Raw genomic sequence first — 26,654 nt, 5'->3', positions numbered from 1 at the left:
ACAGGGCTGGGGTTTCCTGTTTGCCATCTACATTTCTTCCTGCCCCGATAGCGGGGGCCCGAAGTGCAGAGGGGCCAGCACTGTCTCTGTCTCCGTCAAAGCTGCTTGGCTGCGAAGCAGAGTCCTCAGGAGACCAGCAGAGTGCTTTTTAACTCCGTAGCGGGAAGCACTGTGTGGGAAGCACTGTGTGGGATAAAGTGCTTGTCCACCCAGGAGATACAGATTGTCCCCCGAGGGCAAGGCGGAGTTCAGGGGAGCGGTGGGGGAAGGCCCCAAAAGGGGAAGTCTTCAGCGAGCATTTCCTCTGCATCTGGGCCTGGGGCTGGCTTCCTGGCTTCCTGGCCTCTGTGGTGTGGTGCCTGGCTTTGCGTGACGGGCCCTTTGGGTTGGCTGTGCGCCTGCATACACTGGCCCTCTGGGGGCGCAGCATTGTCCCCTTACCTCTTCGGAATATTAGTTATGGGGAAGGGGGGCGCTAAAGGCCAAACTCAGTTTGCTTTTAGAACATTCTGTCCTCTCCACTTTTGAAAAGCTGCTTTGAGAGGCAGGTGTCGGTGTCCTCGGTCTCTGTTCCTGTCAGATTTCACGCTGGTTCTCAGCCCCGGTTGTACATTGGCAGGACCTGGGGAGGCTTTTAAAATGCTCACCCTGGGCCCCACCCAGAGGTCTGATAATACAGCCTGGACGTGGGTATTTTAAATCACCATCCTGCCTCCCCCCAGCCCCACTCTCTGACCCGGGGAGAGTCTAAAGAGGACCTCTGTGATGTCCTGTGGTGTCTCAAGGTCAGCTGCTCCTCGGTCCCCGTTAGGTGTCAGCGGAGGCCCTGCCAAGTGTGCACAGCCCTCTCACTGCCCAGGGGTGGTCGTGTGGGGTGGCCCTTGGTATTTTCTGTGGAAATCATGCCCCTCCCCACGCCTGGCCCTTTTCCTAGCTATACTTTCTTAGACACGGACTGCCTGTGTCCTATAAATTAGCTGTTGTCCCCCACCTTCCATCCTACTCTGGGAGCTCAGGTGGGAGTGGGGAGGGGCCGGGCTCCTGCTATACAACCAGGAAGACAGTTTAGGAGACAAAAACAAACAACCCACCAAAGGGGGGGGCGGTTCTTCATCTCACCCTGGACTTTCCTGCCAGGGTTTGCCTACCTTTCTGTTCTGCATTTGTGTCCCCTCCCCCTGGGGACTTTCCAGATGATAAGTGAGCTGAGAGCCACTTTGACTCTGGGCTGGATATGTATAGCGATTAGCCCAGGGATGTTCCAATACCCGATTAATTGCCTTGTCATTTGTGGGCTCCCTGGCAGAGTGGGAGTGAGGGCACTGGAGCTTGGAGGAACCAAGAGCTAGGAACAGAGGAGAGTCTACTCTTTGGAGCAAGTTTTGTTTTATTTATTTGTTATCATTTTTTTGAAGCGAGTTTTGGATGGCTTTTCCCACCTGCTTGCATTTCTTGAGAGTTGATGTTTGCCCTCTTCACAGGAAGCTGAGCTGGTGACTTCCATTTGTCTGGGAGGCCTGGAGTGGGAGGCTGGAAGCACCTGTGAGTGGGAGGTAGGTCTATGAGAAGGAAGAGGAAGGGATCCTTCCTGCAATAACTTCAGGGTTTTGACTGGTCCAGAGCTTGGGCAAGTCTATTCCCCGTTCCCACAGCTCAGCCCCTCACTGCACCTGGCTATCCTGTGTGGGCAGCTCTTTCCTCCCAGCCTGAGGGTGTGTGGGGGAACGTGACAAAGCCAGGAGCTGCCACAAGCCCAGACATAGGGCAGGTAGTGGACGATGCGGGTGCCCACCAGGATCCCCTGTACCTACCACATGTTGTGGGTGTTGACGTTGGGGGGCCTTAGCTGCTCCCTAGTCCTGAGAACTGCTCTTGCAGGGCAATGCCTGGGAGCTCAGCCCGTCCTCCGAGGGCTGGCCTGGAGTCGGTGACTGACTGGCACTGGATACAAAGGCCTGGCTTGCTTGTCTCAAAGCGGACAACTGTGCAGTTATTCACACCCTGCAGCTCCCATGGGATCAGGCTGTGGCTGGACTCCCGCTGGGCCCACGTCACTCCCGGTCCTGCTTCCCTCGCTCCCTTAATGGGTTCTCCCGAAAGCATTTCCTCAGCAGTCACGTGCACAGGAACCCTCATTTCAGGCTGTGCTTCTAGGAACACTCATTTCGGGCTGTGCTTCTAGGTTTTCTTTGGGCTGAACCCACTCCCTCCCTCAAAAAAATAACGATCATGAGAATATTTGCCGGAGAGGCTCAGTGTGGCAGCTGGGGGTCCAGAGAGAGAAGGCTCCAGGTCCAGGAGGGAAGAGAAACACCTGAGGATGGTTTCTGTGTGGGAAGTGCTGAGAGGAAGGACAGGCTGAGGGGTGACCTCCTGTCCCCCCCACCCCCCCATCACAGCTCAGGGGCAGTGGGGACAGTTTGTGGGAAGAGCTGGGTTTTGGGTCAGGGTCCAGAAAACGTGAGGGTGCTCGGGTCTGAGGAGGAGCGTGGGCACACTCACAGCGGGTGAAACGCAGGCCCAGAAAGTTCTCTGTGGCTGGGATGTCATCATATTCAATGGCTTAGGAATCTTCCCTTTGTCAAGGCCTTCTCTTGAATCTTAGGGGGGGGCGTCTTACCTCCGGGTTGTCTTTGAAGCAGGCAGCAAGTATGGATGGGCCTCCACATGGGACATATGAGGTTCCACGGACAGGCTGGATGGCATCGCCCAGGCCTTTAACGGAGCTGAGGAGAACCTGGAATATTCTGCAGGGGCATGTCGTCAATGCCAGAGACTGACTGGTCGGTGGCCCCAATGGGTCTCCAACAGGATTAGGTCCTGGGAGGCTCCCGTCCTACCTTGGCTCTTGTAAATGATTCTTACAAGGCATTTTGGCGTCCAGGTCGGGACCGTAAATTCTTTCTTAAAAACTTTTGTTGTTGTTGTTAATCCTCATCTTGAGGATATTTTCCCACTGATTTTCAGAGAGCGTGGAAGGAAGGAAAGATGGGAGAGGGAGAGGGAGGGAAGGAGAGAGAGAAAGAGAAACATTGATGTAAGAGAGACACATTGATTGGCTGCCTCCCCCAGGCTCCCTTGACTGGGATCAAACCCCAGACCTTTCCATGTGCAGGTTGACCCTCTAACCCAGTGGTTCTCAACCTTGGCTGCACATTAGAATCACCTGGGAATCGTTTTAAAATCCTGATTTCTGGGCCTCATCCTTCGGAAATTCTGTTTCTTTGTTACTAATGTTGTGGCCCCACCCCATAACAAAGAAACAGAATTTCCGGAGGATGCGTCCCAGAAATCAGGATTTTAAAAAGATTCCCAGGTGATTCTAATGTTCAGCCAAGGTTGAGAACCACCGCTCTAACCAATGAGCCACACCGGGCAGGATGGGGCCTTAAATTCTTAGTAATAACAGAGTTGCAACCAGCCAGCTGAGCGAATCCCTCTCTCGAAGGCTGCAGATGTTGGCAGGCACCTCGGAGGAAGTGTCCTCCACATTCCAGCCCATCAGTGGTCTTCCTCTGGCCCTTCCTTACATGAGAAACAGTGCTCTGTTAAGGAGTCTCGGACTGAGCTCTGAATTTCCGGCCTTTTGTCAGCTCTGCTGCTGTGTTGGCCTTAAAGTGTATGCAAATTTAGCAGGCTTTACTTTTTCTGCCCCCTCCACCCCCCAGCTGGCTGGAATAACCCATGATTTGTGGTGATGGCTGGAAAGTTTGTGGGGGGAGACACAGATGTTGTCCCTGAGGCAGACCAAGGAGGGGCTCGGGTGGGTCCTATAATCAGTTACCTGCAATTTCAGTTCGACAACGTGGTAGGCGATGTAAGTATTTTCCTAACACTTTTAACCCAAGAAATGTAAAAGTACCAAAAGGAGTCCGGCTGGAGGTAAAGATTGGGCAACATGAGCCTATAGGTCGGATTTATAGTGATGGCCTTGGTAGGATCACCCGACAGATTGAGAGTGAATTCCTGCATCTGGGCCTCACGACTACTTGATTTATATCTGTAAGTGAGAAAAGAGTTTGTCCACTGGGCGCTGCAGATAGCCAGTTGCGCTGACACCGGGTGCAGTGAAAGAGAGTGGCGGTCATCGTATCGCGCTGCAGCTGCACAGGGGAGACCGGGTAGCTTGTGCTGGAAAAACCCGAGCTCCTCGATGCTTTACAGACAAGGGCTTTCACAGAACAGAAACTATGAGCGAGGGGCTCAAGGTCCTGGGCTGTGTTGATTGGTCAGTTCTTACTCAAGCTTCAGCAACCTGATTGTTTTCAGCCCCTGGGGGCATCCTGTCTGGGTCTACTTGACTGTGGGAGAGAACACATCTTGGGGTTGTGAGTCACTGACATTATCCTAAGAACAGTAGGAAAAGAACAGGTGAGTTTCGAGCTTTCCCAATATTTATTGAAGTGACTGTTGTTTCCTCATTAAGTATTCTTGGCTCCCTGGTCAAATATTAGTTGACTGTATATGCGTGGGTTTATTTCTGAGCTCTTAATTTTGTTTCATTGGTCTATGTGCCAGTATCACACTGTTTTGGTTACTAGACTGTTGTAGAAGACCAAAGAAACCCAAGCGACGCTTAGAGAAATGGAGTTACACAGCTTTATTACACCAGCGGTCTCAGAGGAGTTGCCCCCAAAGTCTGAGCAAACCAATATGGTGGAAGCTCTTTTTTATATACCCCTTTGGCTTCTTTGTCCCCCAAATATGGATCATACTTCCGGACCTTTTGTGGGCTTTGCAAAAAGCCCTGTGTATTGGATGAGGGGGCCTTCAGATCATATCTAAGGGCCTGGCCTGGTGTCAGTGTTGATAACCCCATCCGGGGATTCATGGTTTATGGCCTCTGTAAAATGTGAGCATTTAGGTAACAGGTCTCACAAGACCAGATTGTGGAGAAAGGGGCAGTGATTTAATTATAGGTTATCAAGAATGTACATTAGATTACTGGCACAGCTTCAGATTGCTAGCCACCTCCCCCCCGCGCCCCAAACATCAGGGTTACATTGGAATTAGCCACTTAGCCTTCTCAAGGCCTTTGCAGTGTAGTTCGAAATCAGGAAGTTTGATGCCTCCAGCTCTGTTTGTCTTTGGCAGGATTGCTTTGCCTATTTGAAGTCTTTTGTGGTTCCATACAAATTTTAGTATATTTTATTTTATTTCTGTGAAAAATGCCATTGGAATTTTGATAGGGATTGTATTGGATCTAGAGCTAGCTTTGGGTAATATTGACATTTTAAGACTATTCTTCTGATCCATGAGCATGTGATATCTTTTATTTTAGTCTTATTCAGTTTCTTTCATCAAAGTCATCTAAGTTTAAGTGTGCAGATATTTCAACTCCTTGCTTAAATTTATTCCTAAGTATTTTTTTATTTCTGATGCTCTTATAAATGGAATTGTTTTCTTTATTCCTTTTCAGGTAGTTTGTTGTTAGTGTATAGATATGCAATTGATTTTTGTATGTTGATTTTGTGTGCTGCAACTTTACTGAATTCATTGATTAATTCTAACAGTTTTTTTGGTGGAGTCTTTAATGTAAGATCATCTTATCTACAAACAGAGACAATTTTGCTTCTTCCTTACTGATTTAGATGCCTTTTTAAAAATTTTTCTTGCCTGATTGCCCTGGCAAGGACTTCCAGTACTATGTTGAATAGGACGGTGAGAGTGGGTACCCTTATCTTGTTCCTGTTCTTAGAGAAAAAGCTTTCAGTTTTCATCGTTGAGTATGATGTTAGCTGTGGCCTTGTCATATGTGGCCTTTATTATGCTGAAGTACATTCTTTTTATATTGAATATGTTGTAATTTTTATCATGAAAGGATGTTGGATTTTATCAAATGCCTTTTTTTGCATCGATTGAGATGATCATATGATTTTAATCTTTCATTTGATTAATGTCATTTCATTCTATGGCATTTCATTATAATGTTGATGAAATGCCTTAGGAACTTAACTCTTGTTTATATCAACTAGCCTATGGTAAAATTGTGTCATTATACATCGTTTTGCTTAAAGTTATAGAACCAATTGATGACATTGAGGCCTGACTGCATATATATAATTGAAATCTGAATATATATTTATTCAAGTAAATGTATATATATATTAATATTTTATGCTTATATACTAGTATATATATATATATTTAAAACACATTTTTACTATTGGTAGTATTACAGATATCTCCTATTCCTCCTCATTATCCCCCTTGCTTACATATATTTTAAACAAAATTAGACTCATAGTTGTGTAGCATGTGTTTTCATAATGTATTGTCATTTTCCCAGGTAATTCATTTGCCTTCACAGTATCATATTTTAATGGTGATTATAGATGTGTACGCTGAGATTTTTTGCCCTTAGCTCTGTTTGAGCATTTTTAGGTGGTTTACCACTCTTTAGTAGAATCTGATCCCTCCTGTCAGATGAATCTCTATTCTGTGTTTGGAGGTCTCTTCAGGGAAGACTCACTGGTTGACCTTGGAACCAAGTTGGGTGTCAACATCCTCTGTGGCTAGGGCACTCGTTCTGGAGCTGTCCACGGTGGTCATCTTTCCTTTGGGCGTTTTTTTCTCTCAGAGGCTGTGGCAAGCAGAGGCAGCAGCCGGCAGCGTGGCATCTCACTAGCCCTGGGTCACCTTTGGGCTGCCCACGCTGTGGGTCTGGAAGGGGGAACAGAGAGCCACGTGCCCCTGGTCCCCTGGTCCCCTGGCCCAACTTCTGCTTATTCCTAAGGACACAACCTAACTCTAACCTCTGCTTCTCCTTTCAAATACAGGTCTCTCCTTCTGATGAAAAGAGGAAAGAAGAATGGACTACAGTCACCAAACTTCCCTCGTCCCATGTGGAAAAGATAAATACATTTCCAAGTAAGTCTTTTTGCTGTCCTGTTGTGTCCCCATGTGGATGGAAGCCACTGGCAGAGATGCCTCCTCTGTACCTGAGAGAGCTGAGGCTCTTGTGTGTGAGAAAGAGCTAAGTAAGGAGCTGAGTGTGGACTAGTAAAAGCATCAGCAAGGCTGCTGCTCTAGGTAACACGTCCCCAGAGTCTGGCCATAGAGAGTGAACTAAGGGGGGATCTTTAAGATATGGCACCTGTGAAAGCTCAGAAGAGAGGGTGTCCTGGAGGGCTACCCGGAGGAGGAGTCAGCAGCGGCTGTTTACTGTCCTGTCTGTGGTGTCTCCCGGGGAGTCCCAGCTGAGTTGTGTCCCTGTACTGCTGCGGTGCTGGCTCAGTCACAAGTTCCCCCGAAAAGGAGAAGACAGTGTTATTGCTTTATAGGCAATAAAATCTCCTGAACTCAGCTTTTTGCTAATGTGACGGGGCTGAGCCAAAATGGGCTTTTTTGAATTATAAGTTTCATGTTATATATTTACATCCAACACAGGGATTTACACATCCTGGAAGCTCTCTATCTTAATGAAATGTTTAATTTTTCTGAGTTCAAATTGTACTAATTTTTTAAGACACCCTTGGCCATCTATAGACACATGTTGTGTGAGATAATGGATCATTCCTATGGCTACCCTGAAGGATTTCCCCAGGGACTTCCACTGACCAGTAATTTTGCATTCTAGTTTCAGATCTGTGTGTTCAAAAGTACCAACAGTTTTTTGGTTTAGGTTGTTTGGAGTCGCATTTTTCACTAATTCATTTAGGCTTGTGTAGAATTACTCCAATTTATCTGGACTTAGCTTGTCAAGAGCTTCTTAGAATTCCCAGCCAGCTTTGATCTCTGGCATGGCCCCAAATATCCCCATTGAATGGCTCCATTGCCCCTTGTCTGAGCACAGACAAAAGCAACTAGCAGCCTCCTCACGCTTCTCCCCCTCCCAGCCCTCATGCACTACCATGCATTTTTAGACAAAACTCAGACTATTCTTAGGTTTGATGAGGGCTCACCCTGATCACAGAGGGATGAAGCCCTCTCTCCCAGGCTCAGTAGACCTGGGTCCCAGGGGGAATACTTGGGAATCAGTATTTAGCAGCTAAGAAAGCCTGGTAACAGGCTTGTGAGTTAAAAATTTTTTTTTAAATAAATGACAAGCACCTAGAATAGAATATTGCCAGGACCCAGAAAGCCTCTCATGCCCACTTCTAGTCACTACTCCCTAAGGTGAACCACTATCCCGAATTCTAACACCCATTTCAAACTTTATATAAATGGAATGATACAATATGTGCTCGTTTGTGCCTGGCTTTTACTCAGCATAATATCTGTGAGATTCATCTATGTCGTGTGTAGTTTATTCATAGTCTCATTGCCATCTAATATTCTGTTGTGTGACGGTAGCTGCCTTTATTCATCCATTCACTGTCGATGGGAGCTTGTAAGTTTTTAAACACATGATCAGGTCATGTCCATGAAGCATAAGTCCGTGTCTGTGAAGCATTCTCAAAAACCCAGAAGTTCCTGAGTCTCACGAAAAAAGCCTCCAGCGATTGTCCTCTTCTAACGCCCAGCATGCACGAGGGAGGAAAGGCTGAGAGGCAGGAGGCCTGTCTGTGAGCTCATTTACTGGGGTTTGAAGAGCAGCGTCAGAGCTGCCCACCTTCGCCAGCAGACAAGGCCCGCCTTGGTTTTCTAGAGGTGCTCCTTCCGTCAGTCTGTTGTAGGTGGTGTTTACTATTGATCTTAATCCTGGGGGAAGATGGTGATGGGGGTGGTGGTAGACTGTGTGTGTGTGTGTGTGTACACACGTGTGGACAAGCACCCAGACTAGGGTGAACAAGGCCAGGCTAGAGGTGAGAAAAAGAGGGAACAACTGCATTATAAGTGGCTTCAGCTACGAATGTTTTACCTCTTGTATTTTTTCGCCTAAGGAATGAGCTGCTCCTGCATCTGAAGACCTACAACCTGTACTATGAAGGCCAGAATTTGCAGCTCCGACACCGTGAGGTGAGGAGGCCCCGGGGAAGACCTGTGCGGCTCCTTTTTTGGTGGGCCAGCTCAGTCTTTGTCTCCATGTGTCATGGGTCTGGGGCCCTATGTCCTGGATCCCTGTCCCTCCTGCCACAGTGAGTGGCCTCTCATTTAGGGCTAGTACCAGCCTGACTGGGGGGAATCCTCCAAAGGGTGGCTTTTATGAAATGACCCTTTCAGATGGCTTCCAAGCAGGCTTCTGCCCTTGGGGCAATTCAGGTACTTCCCAGTCCTCTATGTTTACACATTTTGGCCCACATCTTACGTTGCAAAAACCCGGGTACATCATCTAAGCTCTGGGTGGTACCCTTTGCCTTTCTCCAGAACTGCAGCAGCCTTCCTAGGTGTCTGCTTGGAAAGGCACTTGTTATGCACCTGTCTCTCCCCAGCCACCATCCTGCCTCTAAGCTTACTCCTCTTGTATCCATTTCTGTAAAACCTGTTATCAGATAGGTGGTGAGTTATACAGGAGCCTGGCAGAGTAATTTATACTCAAGTGTTCTTGACTGATAAGAAGGGATGTGTAATACCCTTCTAAACACATTTTCAGGTTATCAAGCCAGGGTGATTTAATCCATAGAAAAAGATAGCCGTTGGTGGAATTTCAGCCACTGAGGCAGGCTGGTTGGGGATGGGATATGGATGCAGTGGCCTTCTCTGTGTCCCTCAAATAATTCCACGTAGGCAAAGCCCTGCTGTGGGTTAAATTCTGTTTTATAGGAATGTAACGTAAAGCAATGATGCCAGCATAGACCATTTAGAAGGCCATATATGTCACTTGTGCTTAAATAAAGCCTTCCTCCCCAAGATCCACAAATGTCCTAAAGTTGCTCAGCTCTTCTTTTTTTTTTTTTTTTTTGAAATATTTTTATTGATTTCAGAGAGGAAGGAAGAGGGAGGGAGAGGGAGAGAAACACCAATGATGAGAGAGAATCATTGATCGGTTGCCTCCTGCACCCCACCCCCCTACTGGGGATTGAGCCTGCAAACTGGGCATGTACCCTTGACCAGAATCGAACCTGGGACCCTTCAGTCCACAGGCTGACGCTCCATCCACTGAGCCAAACTGGCCAGGGCTCTACATTCTTTTATTCCCTCTCCCTCTCTAAGGATGATTCTGGGGCTCAGGTTAGTTGTCCCCTGGACAGGTATCATTTTCACCCAGGGGGCTTTTCCTGAAGATGTGTCCACGGCTCGGGTCTGACATCTGTGGGCCCTGCCCAAAATAGATTTTTCTTCGACTTGGAGACAAGGCCTGACCCTTTTAGGCACTGACCTCAAAGCTTCTACAATTTAGCGGTTGGGCCATTAACAAGATTTTAGTCCTTAAACAGCTTTTTCGGGGTGTGTCCCATAGAATAAATTCCCAAAATGCTTGGTAATTAAAGAGTTTCATGGTCGTAAATGAGATCCATTTCTCTGGATCATGCAAATGCCCTTAGAAGGCTTTCACATTTAACTTATTAGTGAACAACCCTTGAGTATAAATTTGGAATTCTTGCAAGATTTATTCACCTTTCACATAGTCACAATCTAGCACATATGTTTATTATAGGCTCTGGGAAGTTCTGCTGTTAAGAATTCTGATTAACAGCATCTCCCAACACATGATCATGTGACACGCTTTGAAAGGTAACAATTGAGCTGCTAGAGCAGCGGTTCTCAACCTGTGGGTTGCGACCCCTTTGGGGGTTGAACGACCCTTTCACAGGGGTTGCCTAAGACCATCGGAAAACACATATATAATTACATATTGTTTTTGTGATTAATCACTATGCTTTATTTATGTTCAATTTCTAACAATGGAATTGGGGGTCACCACAACATGAGGAACTGTATTAAAGGGTCGCGGCATCAGGAAGGTTGAGAACCACTGTGCTAGAGGATTCTGTATTCTGCTAGGTGTTCTGTGTATTCTGTAGAATAAACGTGGGGAAATGTTACTTTAAATCTCCTTCAACCAGCAGGTCAGATTGCTAAATATATGTTGTAGCTTAAGACATCGTTTTTTTCATAGTGGGGGAGGGGAAAAAAGCTCATTCTGTTGGCAAGGTTGTCTCATTTTCTTTAAGAGATGTATTCTTCTTTCTTTAAAGTCATTAGTATTAAAAACAACAACAACAACCAACACACTCTGTTCTTACAATTTGCACATGTGTACTTAATCTCAAGGCAACTTGTGTCCTGACCTGCCAGGTCCCCCTCAGGGTGGTTTAGAGTGGAGAGAGTCTGGGAGCTGGGGTGTGAATATAACTCACGTGCACCCAGCCAGGATCCTGTCCGTTGTCCCCTAGCGTGATGCTGGCTTCTGCAGGGCTTTTCTGCTGGACTCACCGCACCGATTGCTTTGTGGCAGGAAGAAGATGAGTTCATCGTGGAGGGGCTGCTGAACATCTCCTGGGGGCTGCGCCGGCCCATCCGGCTGCAGATGCAGGATGACAACGAGCGCATTCGCCCCCCTCCCTCCTCTTCCTCCTGGCACTCTGGCTGTAACTTGGGGGCTCAGGGGTGAGTGAGGAGGGATGGGACTGGGGATGTCTGGGGGTTCGGTGTGTTCTTGAGCAGGTAGATGCCACCTTCTTCCAGCCAGCCTTGACCCCTGCTGCTATTCCTACCTGCTCCATTGCCCACCTGCTCTGCTCTGGGAAAAGGAGAAAGGGGCAGGTGTGGGTGTGATCAGGCTTCCATGAAACCTGTCACCACAATTAGTGAGTGACAGTCAGAGTGAGGAGCGGAGATGCTGAGTCAGAGGGAAGTACCAAAGCCTGGGTGAGCAATGTGTCCTCCCTCATGGAGAATTCCAGAGCCTCTGAGAGGTGCTGGTAGCGGCCAGCCAGGCTCAGCCTGCAGATTTCTGACAGGACAACTGGGGCCCCGCAGCCTCCCCACGGGGACCACCTCATAGAGAGACCCTGCTCTGGAGACCTTTAGGGCTTTCTGTGTCTTGGGGGGATGTGGGCAAGGAAAGGAATGTCAGACCCTATCAAGGCAGCCAGGAGAGGTGGGTGGTGGCATGATGGTCAGCCGCCTGGGAGGTCCTCTCTTCGGAGCCCCCCCTGGAAGGTCTGCAAAGACCACGCCTGTTCCTCCCCTCCCTTCACCACCAAAGGAGAAGCTGAGGGTTCTGGGAAGGCACACCCTCCTTACTGTCTTTCTGGGACTTCAGTTTTCAGGGTCAAGTGACTAGCCTTGTGCCATCTTGGAACTTGCTGATGCTGACTGCCTTCTGGCCAGAGCGTGGGTGGAGCGTGCCAACCCCTCGGCCAAAACCACAGTGATGTGTTTTTTTATATATATATATTTTAAATGAGAACCAAGCCCTCTCTGTTGGCCACCTTGAACATTTTGTTAAACTCCACAGCCAATTTGATCTTTCTCTAAAATTGAGAGGAACCCACATTGTGACCAAGCCCTGGAGCGGACCTGGTTGTTTTCCAAGGGAATTCAAGGAGGAAAGCCTGCCCATCCCATCAGACACTGGGGTGGCTGGTCATGGCTCTGATTTTGCTGGTTTCACACTCTGCTTTGCATGCAGAACGTCTACGGTGCTTGGTTTCCGGTGGCCCAACCCCTTTCCACAGCCCCACCCTGACCCCCAGACTCGGTTACGTTCTGTTCCCTAAGTGAGATGATTTTTGAAATTCCATTGGATCACGTGGCCTTTGGCTGGGCCTGCTAACGGGTCCTTCTCTCCCCACATTTGTTCCCTTTTCCCTTCCCCGTGGCATCAAGCTGGTGCTGGTTGGTTCTTGAAACCTGCAACTACTGTGAGAGAGTTCTCAGGAGTGGAAATAATGTTACCCCAGATGCCTGCTGTGATAAAGCGGGTGCCTGGACCACTGTGTTAAGAAGGATGCTGAGACCAGTTTCTGCTTCAGCCAGAAAGAGGGCTCTGGACAGAGAAGGTGCCCAGTGTTCACCAGCCCCGAGAGTCTCTGACCGGTTCCATTCTGGGGTCAGAAGTTTACAAATTATACTACAATAGGAAGTTCCTGTAGATTTTCAATTTTCAATTGATTTCAGAGAGGAAAGGGGGGGGGGGCCACAAACCCCCCTTACCCCCCGTTAAGCCCGTATTATGGGTATTAAAGAGAGAGAGAGAGGAGAGAGAGAGAGAAACATCTGATGGGGAATTGAACTGTAAACTCCTGGTTCATTGGTCGATGTTCAACCACTGAGCCACGTCGGCTAGGCTAGATGTTCAGTTTTAATTGTCTTCCCTTAAAACGATCATTCCCTGAACATGAGTCCTATCTGTCTACTGGGTCCCAGGGAGACCATGCTCTTCTCTCCATGGGATTATCCTAATCCTATATAATAAAGATGTAATATGCAAATGATCATTACATAACGACCGACTACGTAATGACCGGATCACAGATCAGCAGGAGGGTGGGGTGAGCTACAAGCAGGCGGCGGAGAGCTACAGGAGGGGGCAGGGCAGCAAGCCAGTGGGGGGGCGGTGCGGGGGGAGCTACAGGAGGACGAGGCAGCGGGCAGAGAGCTACAGGCGGGCGGCAGTGAGCTACTGGCACACAGATTTGTGCGCAGGGCTACTAGTTGTTAAATATTCTTCTTTCTGGCGAAATACCCTGTTGATTTGGGGTATGTTTCTTGGAGCTGCTCCCATTGTCCTTTTGGCTTTGAGGAGTTATTTGCCAGTTATGGCAATACCAGGTCTCAGCTCAGACTGCCTGCTTGTGGCCCTTTCTCCAGTGTGGCTCACGAGCACCGCTCAGTCCCTGCAACCCCGGGAACACTGTCATCGGTGCCCCTTCCAGAGCCGCCCTGACCCGTGGCAGGCAACCCATTACTTTCCATTCTGTTTGGATGCCAGAAGCAGTTTCTGAGTTACTCCTCTCACAGCAGTGGATCAGAACTGGAATCTTGTCTGAGAAATGAATGACCATTATTGGGGATTTCCAGATAAGCTATAGACCCTGCACCTGCTTAGAAACTCAGCCCAGCGAACACACGGATTTTGTTCTTTGCTGTTCCCCACCCTACGCTTGACGAATTGGGCACTTATGTTGCTGCAGCTGCTGGGAATGAACGTCTTCTCCCTCCACACATCCCCCGCCCCACTCAGTGCTCAGCCTGGAGCTGGGCCAGCCTCATGGCACACTCAGCACAGCCCACCCAAATCCTTTATCACCTGATGTGTGCTGGTCCCCAGCCCGGCACACGCAAAGTGCCCCTGTGCAGGTGTGGGGTGGGGTGGGGTGGGTTTGGGGCATCCCCCCACAGGGGCTGAAGCAACCTTTCTTTGTTTGTTTTCTGCCCCCAGCACCGTCCTGAAACCCATCACCATGCCCGACATTCAGATCACAGAGGTGGATGCTCCCGCTGAGAGTGACCAGATGTCAAGCCCCACAGGTACCTCACGGTGGGAGGAGCCTCCAGTTTGGGGCCAGCGTGTGAAGACTGATGAGATAGATGCTGTAAACTGTTATTTACTTTTTGAATAAATAAAATCCACATGGATCAAGATTCAGAAATATTAAAAAGAATGAAAAGGTTTCTATGTGGATCCCTCCATAGAAGCAACTTCAAGGCATCCTCCTGAGATATTCTTTGCAAATATAAGCAAATATACACCCAGAGACCTTTACAGCTAGATGTCAGTTCTTTTCTTCCCCTTTTTATATAAGTGGTAGCATTTACACATCCCTGTTTCTATATCAGTTTGTCTTGAGGATTGTCCCATACAAATCCATAAAGAACTTCTGCATTCTTCATAGCTCTGCAGTATCCCATTGTATGGAAAAATTATCATTTCTGTAATCGTTCCCTATTGATAGACATGTAAGTCATTTCCAGTCTTTTGCTATGACAAATAAGGTTGCAGTCAGTGGCCTTGTTGACGTGTCATTTCACACATTTGTCTGTGTCTGTAGGATTCTTTCAAGGGGGATTGCCAGGTCTGAGGCCATAGCATTTGTAACTTTGATAGTCAGTTTGCAATACCTTGCAAGTCCTTTTGTTGTGCTTGTCCTATGTCAGGCATTGTTCCAAGTGCTTTACATGAATTGACTCATTTAAACCCTCACAACAACCCCATGAGCTGGGTGCCGTTATTATTCCCATTTTATAGATGAGGAAACTGAAGCAAGAGAGGTTAGTGATTCACAGCAATGGTAGAGTTGGGATTAGAATCTGGGAGTCTGGCTCTGAAGTGTGGGCTCTAAACCTTGTATTGCGTCTCAGTAAGTTATGCATTGTGTTGTTCCCCTGGCAGGAAATACTGATTTTATAAAATCCTAGGGGCCCAGTGCATGAAATTCATGCACTGGGGGGAGGCAGGGGGGCGGGGGTTGTCCCTCAGCCCAGCCTGCACCCTCTCCAATCTGGGACCCCCTCACAATCCGGGACTGCTGGCTCCCAACCGCTCACCTGCCTGCCTGCCTGCCTGATTGCCCCTAACTGCTTCTGCCTGCCAGCCTGATCGCCCCCTAACCACTCCCCTGCCAGCCTGATTGATGCCTAACTGCTCCCCTGCTGACCCAGTTGCCCCCACCTGCCCTCCCCTGCCAGACCCGGTTCCCCCAACTGCCCTCCCCTGCAGACCTGGTCCCCCCCCAGCTGCCCTCCCCTGCAGGCCTGGTTGCCCACAACTGCCCTTTTCTGCTGGCCTGATCACCACAACTGCCCTCCCCTGTCGGCCATTTTGTGGCGGCCATCTTGTGCCCACATGGGGGTTGCCATCTTGTGCAAGGGTGTGACCGTCAATTTGCACATTGCCTCTTTATTATATAGGATATGTTTGGGCAGTAAGTGAGTGCTATAGCGTTGGCCACCAAGAGGGTACCGTATGCAAACTGCCACACGTCGGTGCCGGCAGACAGAGCTCATTTCCCCCTTCCTCTCAGACTCTAGGGACCTGAAGCCCGTGCAGGAAGACACCCCGCAGCTGATGCGCACACGCAGTGATGTTGGGGTGCGTCGCCGCGGCAATGTGAGGACAACCAGCGACCAGCGGCGAATCAGACGCCACCGCTTCTCCATTAATGGCCATTTCTACAACCACAAGGTAGAAGGGACAGGGTGGCAATCTGAAGGGCGGGGAGGCAAAGGTCCTTCCTAGGCAGCTGACACCTCAGGGCGACAGACACCAGGGAAACCAAGTATTTACCATTCACTCTTTGAGTTGTGGGTGTGCTGCTGGCTCTGTGAGGAACAAGGAATCCCAGAGCAGGAAACATTCAAAGTAAACATCATTACATAAAAGGGTACGGTCTTTTTTTTTTTTTTTAGTTTTATTCATTTCAAACGGGCCAGATCCGGCCCACGGGCCGTAGTTTGCCCACAGCTGCCCTAGGTGGTGGGTGAGATGATCCCACAGACACCCTTCATCAGATACCAGAAAATCCCTGTGTTATCCTCTTCCTGCCTCCCAGCTGCTATGTGGTCTGACTTTTCCATGAGCTAAGGGCACCCCTAAGCTGAGCTGTGGGACTCAGATAGGGGGTATTAGGACTCCTCCCCAGTTAGCTGACCCTCCTTCCCTCCTACTGCCTGGGTCACATCTGGCCCCAGAGTCAGGTGCATCGTGAGAGAGTGGTCAGAGTCCTTGCGTTGAAGTTGCAGTGGAAGGGACTTTGTGTGTTTTATTGTGGGAGAGGGCCTCCCTTATCTAGTCCTGTTCCCTCCCCAGCCCTGCCCCTTGGAGATCAGCCCCCTCGAGCTCCTGAGTTAGGCAAAGCTGAGGGCTCTGTTGACAACAAAGCCCAACACTTGCCAGGTTATTCAAGGGCTGTCAGTGAGCACAGGCTGAGTGTGATTGTCCCTGTGCCCTTTAGTCCTGGGAACAGGGTGGGACTCCTTGGTTTTAGACCCTGTCCTTGTCCCCACCCTGAGCTGGACCCCTTTATTGGCAGACGTCGGTGTTCACCCCGGCCTATGGCTCCGTCACCAACGTCCGCATCAACAGCACCATGACCACCCCGCAGGTCCTGAAGCTGCTGCTCAACAAATTTAAGGCAAGTTCCCTCTGCTGGCTGGTTTCAGGAGGCAGCACGTGTGCCTTGGTGGCCCCAGAGGTGTAGAGGTGGGGGCTGTGGAGAGCGTGGTGAGGGGCGGGTACCAGGCAGAAGTTTGAGTTATTTGGACCCCAGGCAGCAGCATCACCTGAGAACTCCTTAGAAAAGTAGATTCTCAGGCCCCATGCCTGAATCAGACTGGCTGGATCTGAAGCTTGGAGGTGAGGCCAGGGAACCTGTTCCACAGGCTCACAGGGAATTCTGGGGCCACAGAAGCCTGAGCAGCTCCAGCCCTTGGGTGCTTTATAGACAGCTGGAAGGATTGTGGGCCTGACAACTAGTCCGGGGTCCTGTGCACTAAGTAGGTTGAGGAACCTACTTTGAAAATGAATCTTCACTAAGATGTGCAAATGATAGTGCATGAATGTTTTTAACGTCCTGTTATTCTATATATTTTCCACAATCCTCTTACTATAAATCTTTGGGAGACCAGGTATTCTTATTTTAATGGAAGCCAGTGTCACCTAGTGGCCTAAGGGCACAGGCTCTGGGTTCAAATCCCGTCCATCACCTACTTGCTGATTGGATGAGTCGGGCAAGTTACTTAAGCGCCCTACGCTTCTGCTTCTTCATCTGTAAAATGAGGATAACAGGACCTATTACAGGGGACTAGGTGAGTTAAGACATAAAGTGTTAAAATGTAGAAGCGTAATCCAATCCAATCCAATAAATGGTAGCTCTTACCAATGATCACTGATAACGTCACCTGCTGCCCATTTCCTTATCACTTCTGAGAGAGCTGCAGATGAACAGCCCTCCCTCAAAAGAGCCACAAATCTATGTAGCTTTGCAGCGATGAGGCAGGAATGGCTCGGGTCCGGGTGTGTAACGTGTGCTCTCACCAAGCATCTTTTGCTTCTGATTCAGATTGAGAATTCGGCGGAGGAGTTTGCTTTGTACGTGGTCCATACCAGCGGTGGTAAGTCTGAAGGACATGGTGTACTTTAAGACTTTTAATTAACTCAGAATAGTAAGTTAAAAAAACACACATACACAAAACCAACCTCTGACTCATTTTGCTTGTTGTTTATCGTTTGGAAACTTCCAAGTGCCGTTTGCCTCCAAGGCTGGTGGAATGCCAGGTGTGGTCAGTACGCAAGCCCTAGAAACTAACTGCCTATTGAAAAAGGAAGTGGATTTTCTTGGGAGACAGATAAAACCAATTCCTCCATTGCAGCATCTTCCAAAGGGTTCGAGGCATAGGGGTATTGCTGGGGAGAGGTGAGGGAACAGTTGCATTGAACAACATTTATTAAATTGCACATTTGCAAATCAGTCTCCTGACTTGTATGGCCGCATCTCCTAAGGTGCCTGTTCCATTTGGGACCCTAAGTGGACCCCTACTTATGGTGACAAAGGCCTCAGGCCAAACTCAGGGCTGCTCTTGGCTGTGTGTGTTTCCAGAAAAACAGAAGCTGAAGAACACCGATTACCCGCTGATTGCCCGGATCCTCCAGGGCCCGTGTGAGCAGGTCTCCAAAGTGTTCCTTATGGAGAAGGATCAGGTGGAGGAAGTCACCTATGATGTGAGTCCCCTTTTAGTAGATGGACTGTCCTCAGGAGGGTGGGGGTTTGTTTGGTTTACCTGCAACTGGGCTAGAGCTTGATTTTCTGGCTAAGGACCATGCCCCATGCTGTTGCCATTCCTCAATACAAGGTTTTGTCGAAGCAGTAATGGCCATGGTCCAGGAGAATAAATGTAAGGGGCTAGTTTGAGGGTGTGCCCCGTGGGAGTTGGAGGAATGTTCAAGCACGAAGTGATTTCTATAACAGGTATAAATGTCTTGAGCCTGTACTGTAAGAGGTCCTGTAAGAGGGCTGAGAAGTTTCTGAAAACCCTCTCTTAGCAACTTCAAGAAGTTAGCAGTGATTTCACCTTATCTTGTGTATTAGTCAGCTTTTGCTACAGTAAGAAACATCCCCAAATCTTAGCCACTGACAACAGCAAACACTTTTTGTTCAGGATTCTGCAGGCTGGTAGCAGCAGCTCTGCTCTAGGCTGTGGGTTGAGGATCTGCACTGCATGTCTCCTTCAGAGACCCAAGCTCAAGGGGCAGTGGCTACCTGGGGTATGTTTCTCATGGCCAATGGCCGGGATGCATGAGACCAGGCCAAACCATGTAAGCTCATTTGAAGCCTCTACTCAGATTTGCTGTATGTCATATTCATATACATTCCACTGGCCAAAGCAAGTCACATAGCCAAGCCCAACATGAAGAGGATGGAGAAATATACTTCTCCCAGTGCGGGGGGGGGGGGGGGGGAGAGAAATGGTTGTTTAACTTCAACTCACCTAGGAGCCACCCCACGCACAGCATCTCAGGATCAAGTTGACATTCAGATGCCTATTAGAGACCGGAGACACAGTCATCATTCTGAGTCACGATTCCTTAAATTCTCCTGGGGAGAGCGGGGAGGTGTATTAAATGTTATGGGTTCAGGCCTTTCTCTGCATCATGGAATTAGGAGAAAGTGCTATTCCATGTTGGACATCAGTCACCTCAGCATGGATTGGATACGTGAGACGAGAAATGCGAGGTATGAGATATGTGTCATGTATGGTATATGCAGACGCTTTATCAGCCTTGGAAAAATGAGGCGTGGCTATCGCCTTTAAGGAAATCCAGGATCAATGCAGAAACAGATTCCCCAAGGCTCTGTGTCTTACAGGAGAGGGATGCCCAAAGGCATTGGAATAATGCTGGGAGGGGAGGCACCCAGCATTACTTACTTCTTCCTCCCCAGGTGGCCCAGTACATAAAGTTCGAGATGCCTGTCCTCAAAAGCTTCATTCAGAAGCTCCAAGAGGAGGAAGACCGGGAAGTAAAGAAGCTGATGCGCAAGTAGGCATGGCCCCCGGGGGGCTGCTTGGGTTTCTCCTGGGGCCTCAGTGGGAGGGCTCTGTTCAGGTGCCTTGCCTGGGGCTGAGCTGCTGCACGGGCCGCGTCTTCTCAGCCTTCTTCAGGGACCTTCCCCCTGATGGATCCAAATCTCAGATGGCGACACCAAACTTCAGTGCCCTGGTCTCTCTGCTTCTCAGTTTGTTGTGAGGCATGGACATGTTCTTGAGACTGAATTCAGGCAGGTTGTCTTAGCAGTGGCGAGTAGCCTGAGCAACCTACCTCTGAAGTCCTTTCCTCACACCCTTCCTCTCTTTTTAACATTTCTCTTGTGGAAATTGCATTTGGCTGGCAAGTTCAGTAAAACTTCTCTATGGAAAGGATTTTATGATTTTTTTTTTGAAATGCACAATCATAAAGTAGAATGTGGTAGAATAATTGATTGGTTTTTGCCATTAGAGAAGAAAGCCAGTGCTATATTTGCTGTATCGATGATAATAGCAAGTATGATAGCAGTTAACATTTATTGAACACTTACTATGCACCAAACTTTAAAAATAGCATTTGCTGTGCAGTGCAAAGACCTGAACATGAGGAATTTCCCCTTTAGCTCTGCATTGCTATAGTTCAGGGAAGGGATGGGGATATTGTGTTCACCAGCGAGCCATGGGCCTCCAGGCCTGGTAGTTGCTATGGCCTCTTCTGTAAAATTCAGGAACTGGTATCAGGTTGAACCACATGAAGTAGTCATTTTTGTAGCCCCCGCCCCAATAACAGTTAGATAATGGTAATTTCATACGGTCCAGCCTAGGTGAGGGTCTATATGCTATTGTGAGTATAAAGGACTACGCACAGTGCCTCGGGCACAGTAAGCACTCAGTTAATGGGACCCTTATCATTGTTTCTGTTGTTATTCCACCTTCTCACCTTCTTTGCCAGACTTTCTAACTATAGGAAAGCAATCTAGGTTGGGGTTAGCTTCTTCAGGCCCTCTCACCCGGTTGTGGAAATGAACACAAGCAGCCAAGTGGCTAAAGAGTGGGCCACTGACAGAAGCAAAGGGACAGGACAGTCGCCCACACTGTGACCTGGGCTGGGAAGCAGGGTGGAGAGGAGGTGTGTGTTGCTTCCTGCTCTCTACCGCGGCTGTTTCTGTTCCCAGGTACACCGTGCTCCGGCTAATGATTCGGCAGAGGCTGGAGGAGATAGCTGAGACCCCAGAAACAATCTGAGCCACAGAAAGAGGGGATCCAGACACCACAATGGCCGCTGATGACACGAGAAGACCCACAGGAAGCTGGGTGCCTTCCTTCCACAGAAGCACTGAACACCTGCAGCTCCTGACAAGCCACCATTGGCAGCCTGGAGGGCGAAGCCAGCTGACAGCTCCCCATCCTTGGATCTCCACTCTTCTCCTTTCCTTCATTCACAAGGACTTTTGATTTTTGTTATAAGGAGGACCCAAAATGTGTATGTGCACGCACACACGTCCACACACATATACTAGTACATGTCCACATGCCTACCTGATACAGTCACATGCAATTAAATTCCAAGCAACCAGCACAAGTGTCATGAGGCTGGAGGAGGTGCTGCTCGTGGTCAGGAACATCAGGGGAGTAACCAATCTGAGGGGCTTTATGCTGAAGAAAAATTTCTCCCCTCAAGTGCCTGGGAGCTGCCACATATATCTGTCCATCTTTAGAAAGGGAAGGGGCCTCAGCCAGCTCACAGTTGGGGTATTTACATTAGTAGGGATTCTCCCTGTAAACCTAGAAGGGTCTGTGAATGTGAGATCCTTGGAAGTTAACAAAATAACAGCCCATGCACTTGGGGCAAGTCTGATGGGAAGAGAAAGAGAAACCATCAGTGGGGTAGCTGCAATAAGCCCACAAGTTGTTACACTGGAAACTTGGATTTTAAATAACAAAGATGTATGTGATGAACTACGTGGATGCCTGCAGAGAACGGATTCTGCCTCCGTCCTTGCCTCCATGGCCACCTTCCTCTCAGCACGCCAAGCAGCTGACCCCAACTCTGGTGCCTCCTTGAGTTGAAGGAAGGATCTCATGAGACAGGCCTCACTCTTGCTGGTTTGCACATGGCACTGACTGGCTAGTGCGACCCAGGCCTGGGCGTGATCTGGCCTCCTGAGGGTAGTGTAGAGGTGCCGATGGCGCAGCCCGTTTCACAGCATCAAGGGGGCTTGCTGCACTTCTGTGTGTTTGAAGTCAAGGCTTTGTTCCTTCCAAGGCTGGATTCTTGCAAGCTGCCCTTGCTTTGTGAAGATAGACTCCAAGGATGAGGACTTGTCCTGCTGCCGACCCACTCTGGGGTCCAGGGAAGCTCTTCGGGCTGCCCTGTGAAGGTTCAGAGCGAGCATGGAACTTCAATTGCAGCATCTCTGAGCAGCCACTTCGGTGATCTTTAGAGCAGACCCCAATGGGGCGGGGGGTGGGGACGGCAGGAACAGTCTGTTCCCCGTGGCCCCCATCGGGAAGATTGCCAGGCAGCTGGACGCCAGTGTGACTGATGCTGTTTGATGAGGGGCAGACAGATGCTTGGAGAAGGTGCCTGGCTGTGGAGATCAAGCAAGGCCAGGAGCTCCTGATAGCAGGCATCTGTGAGCCCTGTGCGGGCAGGGACGCTTCCCATCTCTTCTCCACCTCCTCGCCAAGAATGGTTTGAAGAGCTGGCCAGTTGAGGAAAGGAAAACCACTGATCGGTACCTGCAAGGAAGGTGGAGCTTTGTAGCAGTCAGTGCCTTTCCTGCTCCAGGCACCCTCCTGCTCTCTTCCACCCCTGTGGCCTTTGTGGCCTCTTAAGCTGGCTCACAGCTGGCCTTATTGTTGACTTTCAAAAAGATGGCATGCTGCCACCTGGCCCTTTGCCAGGGTCTCTTAGGAAGCCTACCTCCTCTGTTGGGACAGCACCATGAGCCCAGTGGGGTGTGGCCTGGAAATCCGGCGGGCCTTAGTCTCAAGCAGGCACATCGGAGGGCTTTGCAACATGCACAGAATTGGGGAACAGGGCTTCCTGTGTTACCGATGAGAAAGGGCAGTTTTGTGAATGCAGACATACTCCCTGAGTGTTGCATTTGAGAAAATGAGTTGGAAAAACTTCTCCCAGTTATTTTTAAGTGCTCAAAGCCTTTGTTGGCCCCAATGATTCTTCTTGGGGGCCAGGGAGAAGAATTTCCACCAAGTGAATACTAACCACTAACTTATTGGACAGCTTTTTCTGGGTTATAGGAGTTCTCCTTAATTTGCACTAGCACTACGATAGTGTTAAATGTGGAAATGTTGTAAAATGTCAGGTTTGCCCGGTCACTTTGTAAGAATGTAGTAAGGTAGACTTGGGGGTCGGGATGAATAGGAGGGGAAACGGTTATTTTACACAGTGCATTGCATTTCATGCAGGCCGCACGTTTCCATCTTGGCCCAGCCTGGTTAGAGATCATTTCTCACGTCCTTAATAAACACGATCAGGAATTTTGGAAAGGTGCTTTGAAACAGCAGCAGCTGAAACAAATACTTCTCCACAGTGTGGAGCTGGATTTTCTCATCGGTATCACATGGCCCTGCAGCTATGAACTTCTCCACTGATCTGTGTGGGTTTATGTAATTGTGTGCAATGAACCTGAAATCGCGTGAAGAACAAAGGCCAATTTATAGGGTTTTCCCCTAACTTGTGACAAGCAGTGTAGCCACAATCGCTTTCTTTTGCCAGAGGCTTGTGTTACAAGGTGATCAAATGAAGGAAAACCTGAGTCTGTCTGACTGGGAAGGGGTTCCTGCTCCCCCAGGTGATGGTGGAGTCTAGCACAAGGTCACCTTCTTTCTCTGTGACCACATTAGTGGGAAGGTGATGAGTTCAGTGGGGGCCGGGGTTACCTGGGGGAGGGACTGGAAAGCACAAAGGATGGACGTGGCTGTGCGGCTGGTGAGGAATGTGCACACTGGTCTCCAGGCCGGACAGGCTTGACCTAGACGTTGAGGTGGAGGCGTGAGGATCTCAGATTAGCTACCCATCCATGTGAAAAATGCTGAGACCTCAGGTTGAGATTTTGGTCTGAGACTTCAAAGAGAAATATTTTTATTCTAGTCTCCATACTGGGGGAAAAAAACAACAACCCATATTCTCTCCTGGAGATATCCAGATAAAGACATTTTACGACAAGTGTAGATAACACTTTGGCATGAAGTGACCAAAAAATAAATAACTGTTCTCCAGTGCAAAAACATCTTGGCAGGAATTCTTTTCTGCGGAGTTGGGTGGTTATCTGAGTGTTCATAGGGTGGGATGGGCCACAGAAAGGCATGGAGCTCTTTTAAAGAAAAGGGCAGCTCTTAACTGCCCCCCACAAACCCACCCCCACAGTTATGTCAAAGCTCTATAGCATGGAGAACATGGTGTCATAGATGCATCTCCAAGACATAACTTTCTATATGAACAAGGGAATCTCAGTCTCATACAGACCAAACCATGATGTGGGGGCTGAGACAGGAGACGGAGGAGATCTGAAGCGCCCCTGACGCAGCAGCATGAACTTTCCAGCCTCTGCTTAAATTGTTTTACACAAAGTCTTGTTTGAATTAGATGAGATGGGAAGGATGTCCTATCTAGATAGAAATAAAATACGGCAGTCCTTTCTGATGTAACTGAAAGCGCTTACCCCATCACGGGCGGCTACAGCGCCCCCTGTGTTTTAACTGAGCACAAGACACGGACAAGCTATGAAGGGAAAGTCTCCCTTTACTTCTGAGTCAGATCGCAGACCTGGTTCCCCGGCTGATGGTTTCCGTATGTTTTTGCTAGTGTTTCTGAAAGGTTTTCCCCACTTGTTTTAGCTTCGTGAAGTGTTCTTTCCTTAGTCATAACTTGACTTTTAGCAAAGGTACATGACCTGGTTTAATGCTTGGTTCTGAACTTATGAATCGATGCGTTTAGGTGTCTTAATTTGACAAGGCCTCATAGGGAGCCGTGTAACGTTTTGATATGTTTTAAAGCATCTGACTTAGATCTTGTTAAATAAAGCACTTTTCAAAGAGCAGTCCCCTGAGGATGGTCTGTGTGTGTCAGCTGGGTGGGAGCTCTGTGCTATGTGAGGGTGTGGGATGGGAATGTGAGAGTGCACCCAGGAGGAAAGTTGATTTCCTTGGCCTAGAGTTTATGGTTTGAATGGACTAGAACCTGGCTGTAATATTCCAAATAAGCGAAATGAGGGTGTTCCTATATACGTCCTGAGTTCAGGCCCTGGTGGAGACAGGAGTAGCGGTGGAAAGGGCTGGGAACTATCATCCGATGAGGCTGGATGTTTGTCCTGACTTGTTGGGACTAACTCACGGAACCTTTATCTAGGACTTGGCTTTCTCCTCCACAAAATGGCCAAGCCACCTCTGTTGGAGGCAGCCCCCTTGGAGTCACCAAGTGTAGGACGTCAGACTAAGGCAAGTTCCACCCTATGGTTAATTTTACCCGTCAACTTGGCTAGGCCACGGCACCCAGGTATTTGGTCAAACACTAGTCTAGATGTTGCTGTGGAGGTATTTTTAAACATGAGATTAATGTTTAAATCAGCAGACTGAGGAAAGCAGATTCCCCTCCACAATGTTGAAAACAGTCAGAAAAAGACAGAGTCCCCTGAGGGAGAGGAATTCTACCTCCAGTCTGCCTTTGGCCTTGAGTTGCAACATCAGCTCTTCCCTGGGTCTCCAGCCTCCCCTATTGTGTGAGCCAATTCCTTAAACTAAATCTCTCTCTATGGATACACATTCTATTGGTTCTATTTTGCTGGAAAACCCTGATTAACTCAGAGGAGTATGTGGTTGGTCCATAATGTTTGAATGTATGATTGATAGTTACCTTCCTAGGAAACTGGCCATGAAGCATAAACAATGACCAATATAATTTTATTTCTACTTTGATGGGGTAGTTCCTCTCAGCACGCCAAGCTGCTGACCCCAACTCTATAAAGGTAACATCCAAGACAAGGTTTTAGCAATGCCCTCAAACAATGCTTATGTTTTTTTAAAAGAGAAAAGTTTAGATAAATCACTATTCCCTTTAAGTGTTGTTTTGATTTTCTATATTTAGAGTTTTCACTCAAAGCAGTTGCTTTTTAGTTGCTGAATTAACGAAGCTGGGTGCAGTAGATGGCCAGATGGTTGACACTTCTAAGGCAGGGAGGTTTTTGGCTGTACAGCACGTGGATGTAGATGCCAATGTAGGTGACATAGACAAAATATGATAAATGGTCCATGTGGGGGCCCCACTGAGACTCCAAATCAGGCAGTAAGCCATAGCAGTTAGAGTGCTTACAACCATCCAACAAATGCTAACAGCCTTCTGCCAACGGCTCCAGCAGTCCTTGCCTTGCTTTGTGGAGACAGATTTCATGAATAATTTGGCGTTGCCCATTTTAGGCAATGAAATTTTCACCGAGTGGAGTTTGCTGTGAGCACAAGACTTTGCTGTGAAGTTTTGAATACATTTGATTAGGTTTCAAATTCATTTGAACAGGCTTGGCTGACATGCTTAAATGCAAGCAAACCTACTGAAAATTGAACTTGTTCTTTTTATTTTAAAATCATGCAACATAAAAATTACTACTTATGAGTTAAGTTAAGTATATGTTACATAAATAGATAAATTAACTTTATATAAGTATATACTTTATAAGTATACTAGTGGCCTGGTGTATGAAATTTGTGTGTGTGGGGGGGACGGTCCCTCAGTCTAGCCTGCACCCTCTCCAATTGGGGACCCCTTGGGGCATGTCCGACTGCTGGTTTAGGCCTGATCCCTGTGGGACATCCAGCAGTCGTACATCCCTCTCACAATCTGGGAC

General features: G+C 48.4%; 1 protein-coding gene across 2 annotated transcripts; it reads left to right on the top strand.

The window, feature by feature from the left end:
* The first annotated feature begins 1,417 nt into the window (after positions 1-1,417).
* RASSF2 (Ras association domain family member 2) lies at positions 1,418-24,857 on the top strand. Of its 2 annotated transcripts, XM_006758060.2 has the most exons (11): positions 1,418-1,553; positions 6,780-6,870; positions 8,826-8,901; positions 11,282-11,433; positions 14,213-14,301; positions 15,795-15,955; positions 16,803-16,904; positions 17,832-17,883; positions 18,369-18,490; positions 19,710-19,807; positions 20,967-24,857. In XM_006758060.2, the coding sequence occupies exons 2-11, from the start codon at positions 6,812-6,814 to the stop codon at positions 21,034-21,036; spliced, it is 981 nt and encodes a 326-aa protein (XP_006758123.1). In that variant the 5' UTR covers positions 1,418-1,553; positions 6,780-6,811; the 3' UTR covers positions 21,037-24,857. The 2 variants fall into 2 exon arrangements, with proteins under 2 accessions (XP_006758123.1, XP_015415750.1); XM_015560264.1 differs by lacking the exon at positions 1,418-1,553 and having other exon boundaries at positions 6,623-6,870.
* Positions 24,858-26,654: the final 1,797 nt, after the last annotated feature.

The sequence above is a fragment of the Myotis davidii genome, unplaced genomic scaffold, assembly GCF_000327345.1.
Source record: "Myotis davidii unplaced genomic scaffold, ASM32734v1 scaffold32, whole genome shotgun sequence".
Lineage (NCBI taxonomy): Eukaryota > Metazoa > Chordata > Mammalia > Chiroptera > Vespertilionidae > Myotis > Myotis davidii.
Note: the sequence above shows the minus strand (reverse complement) of the source record. Positions and strands in the feature narration are given on the sequence as shown.

Coding starts and splice junctions, on each gene's coding strand:
- RASSF2 (XM_006758060.2), top strand. CDS start 6,812: ATGGACTACAGTCACCAAACTTCCCTCGTCCCATGTGGAAAAGATAAA. Junction 11,434..14,212: donor TGTAACTTGGGGGCTCAGGG/GTGAGTGAGGAG, acceptor TTCTGCCCCCAG/CACCGTCCTGAAACCCATCA. Junction 14,302..15,794: donor CCAGATGTCAAGCCCCACAG/GTACCTCACGGT, acceptor CCTTCCTCTCAG/ACTCTAGGGACCTGAAGCCC.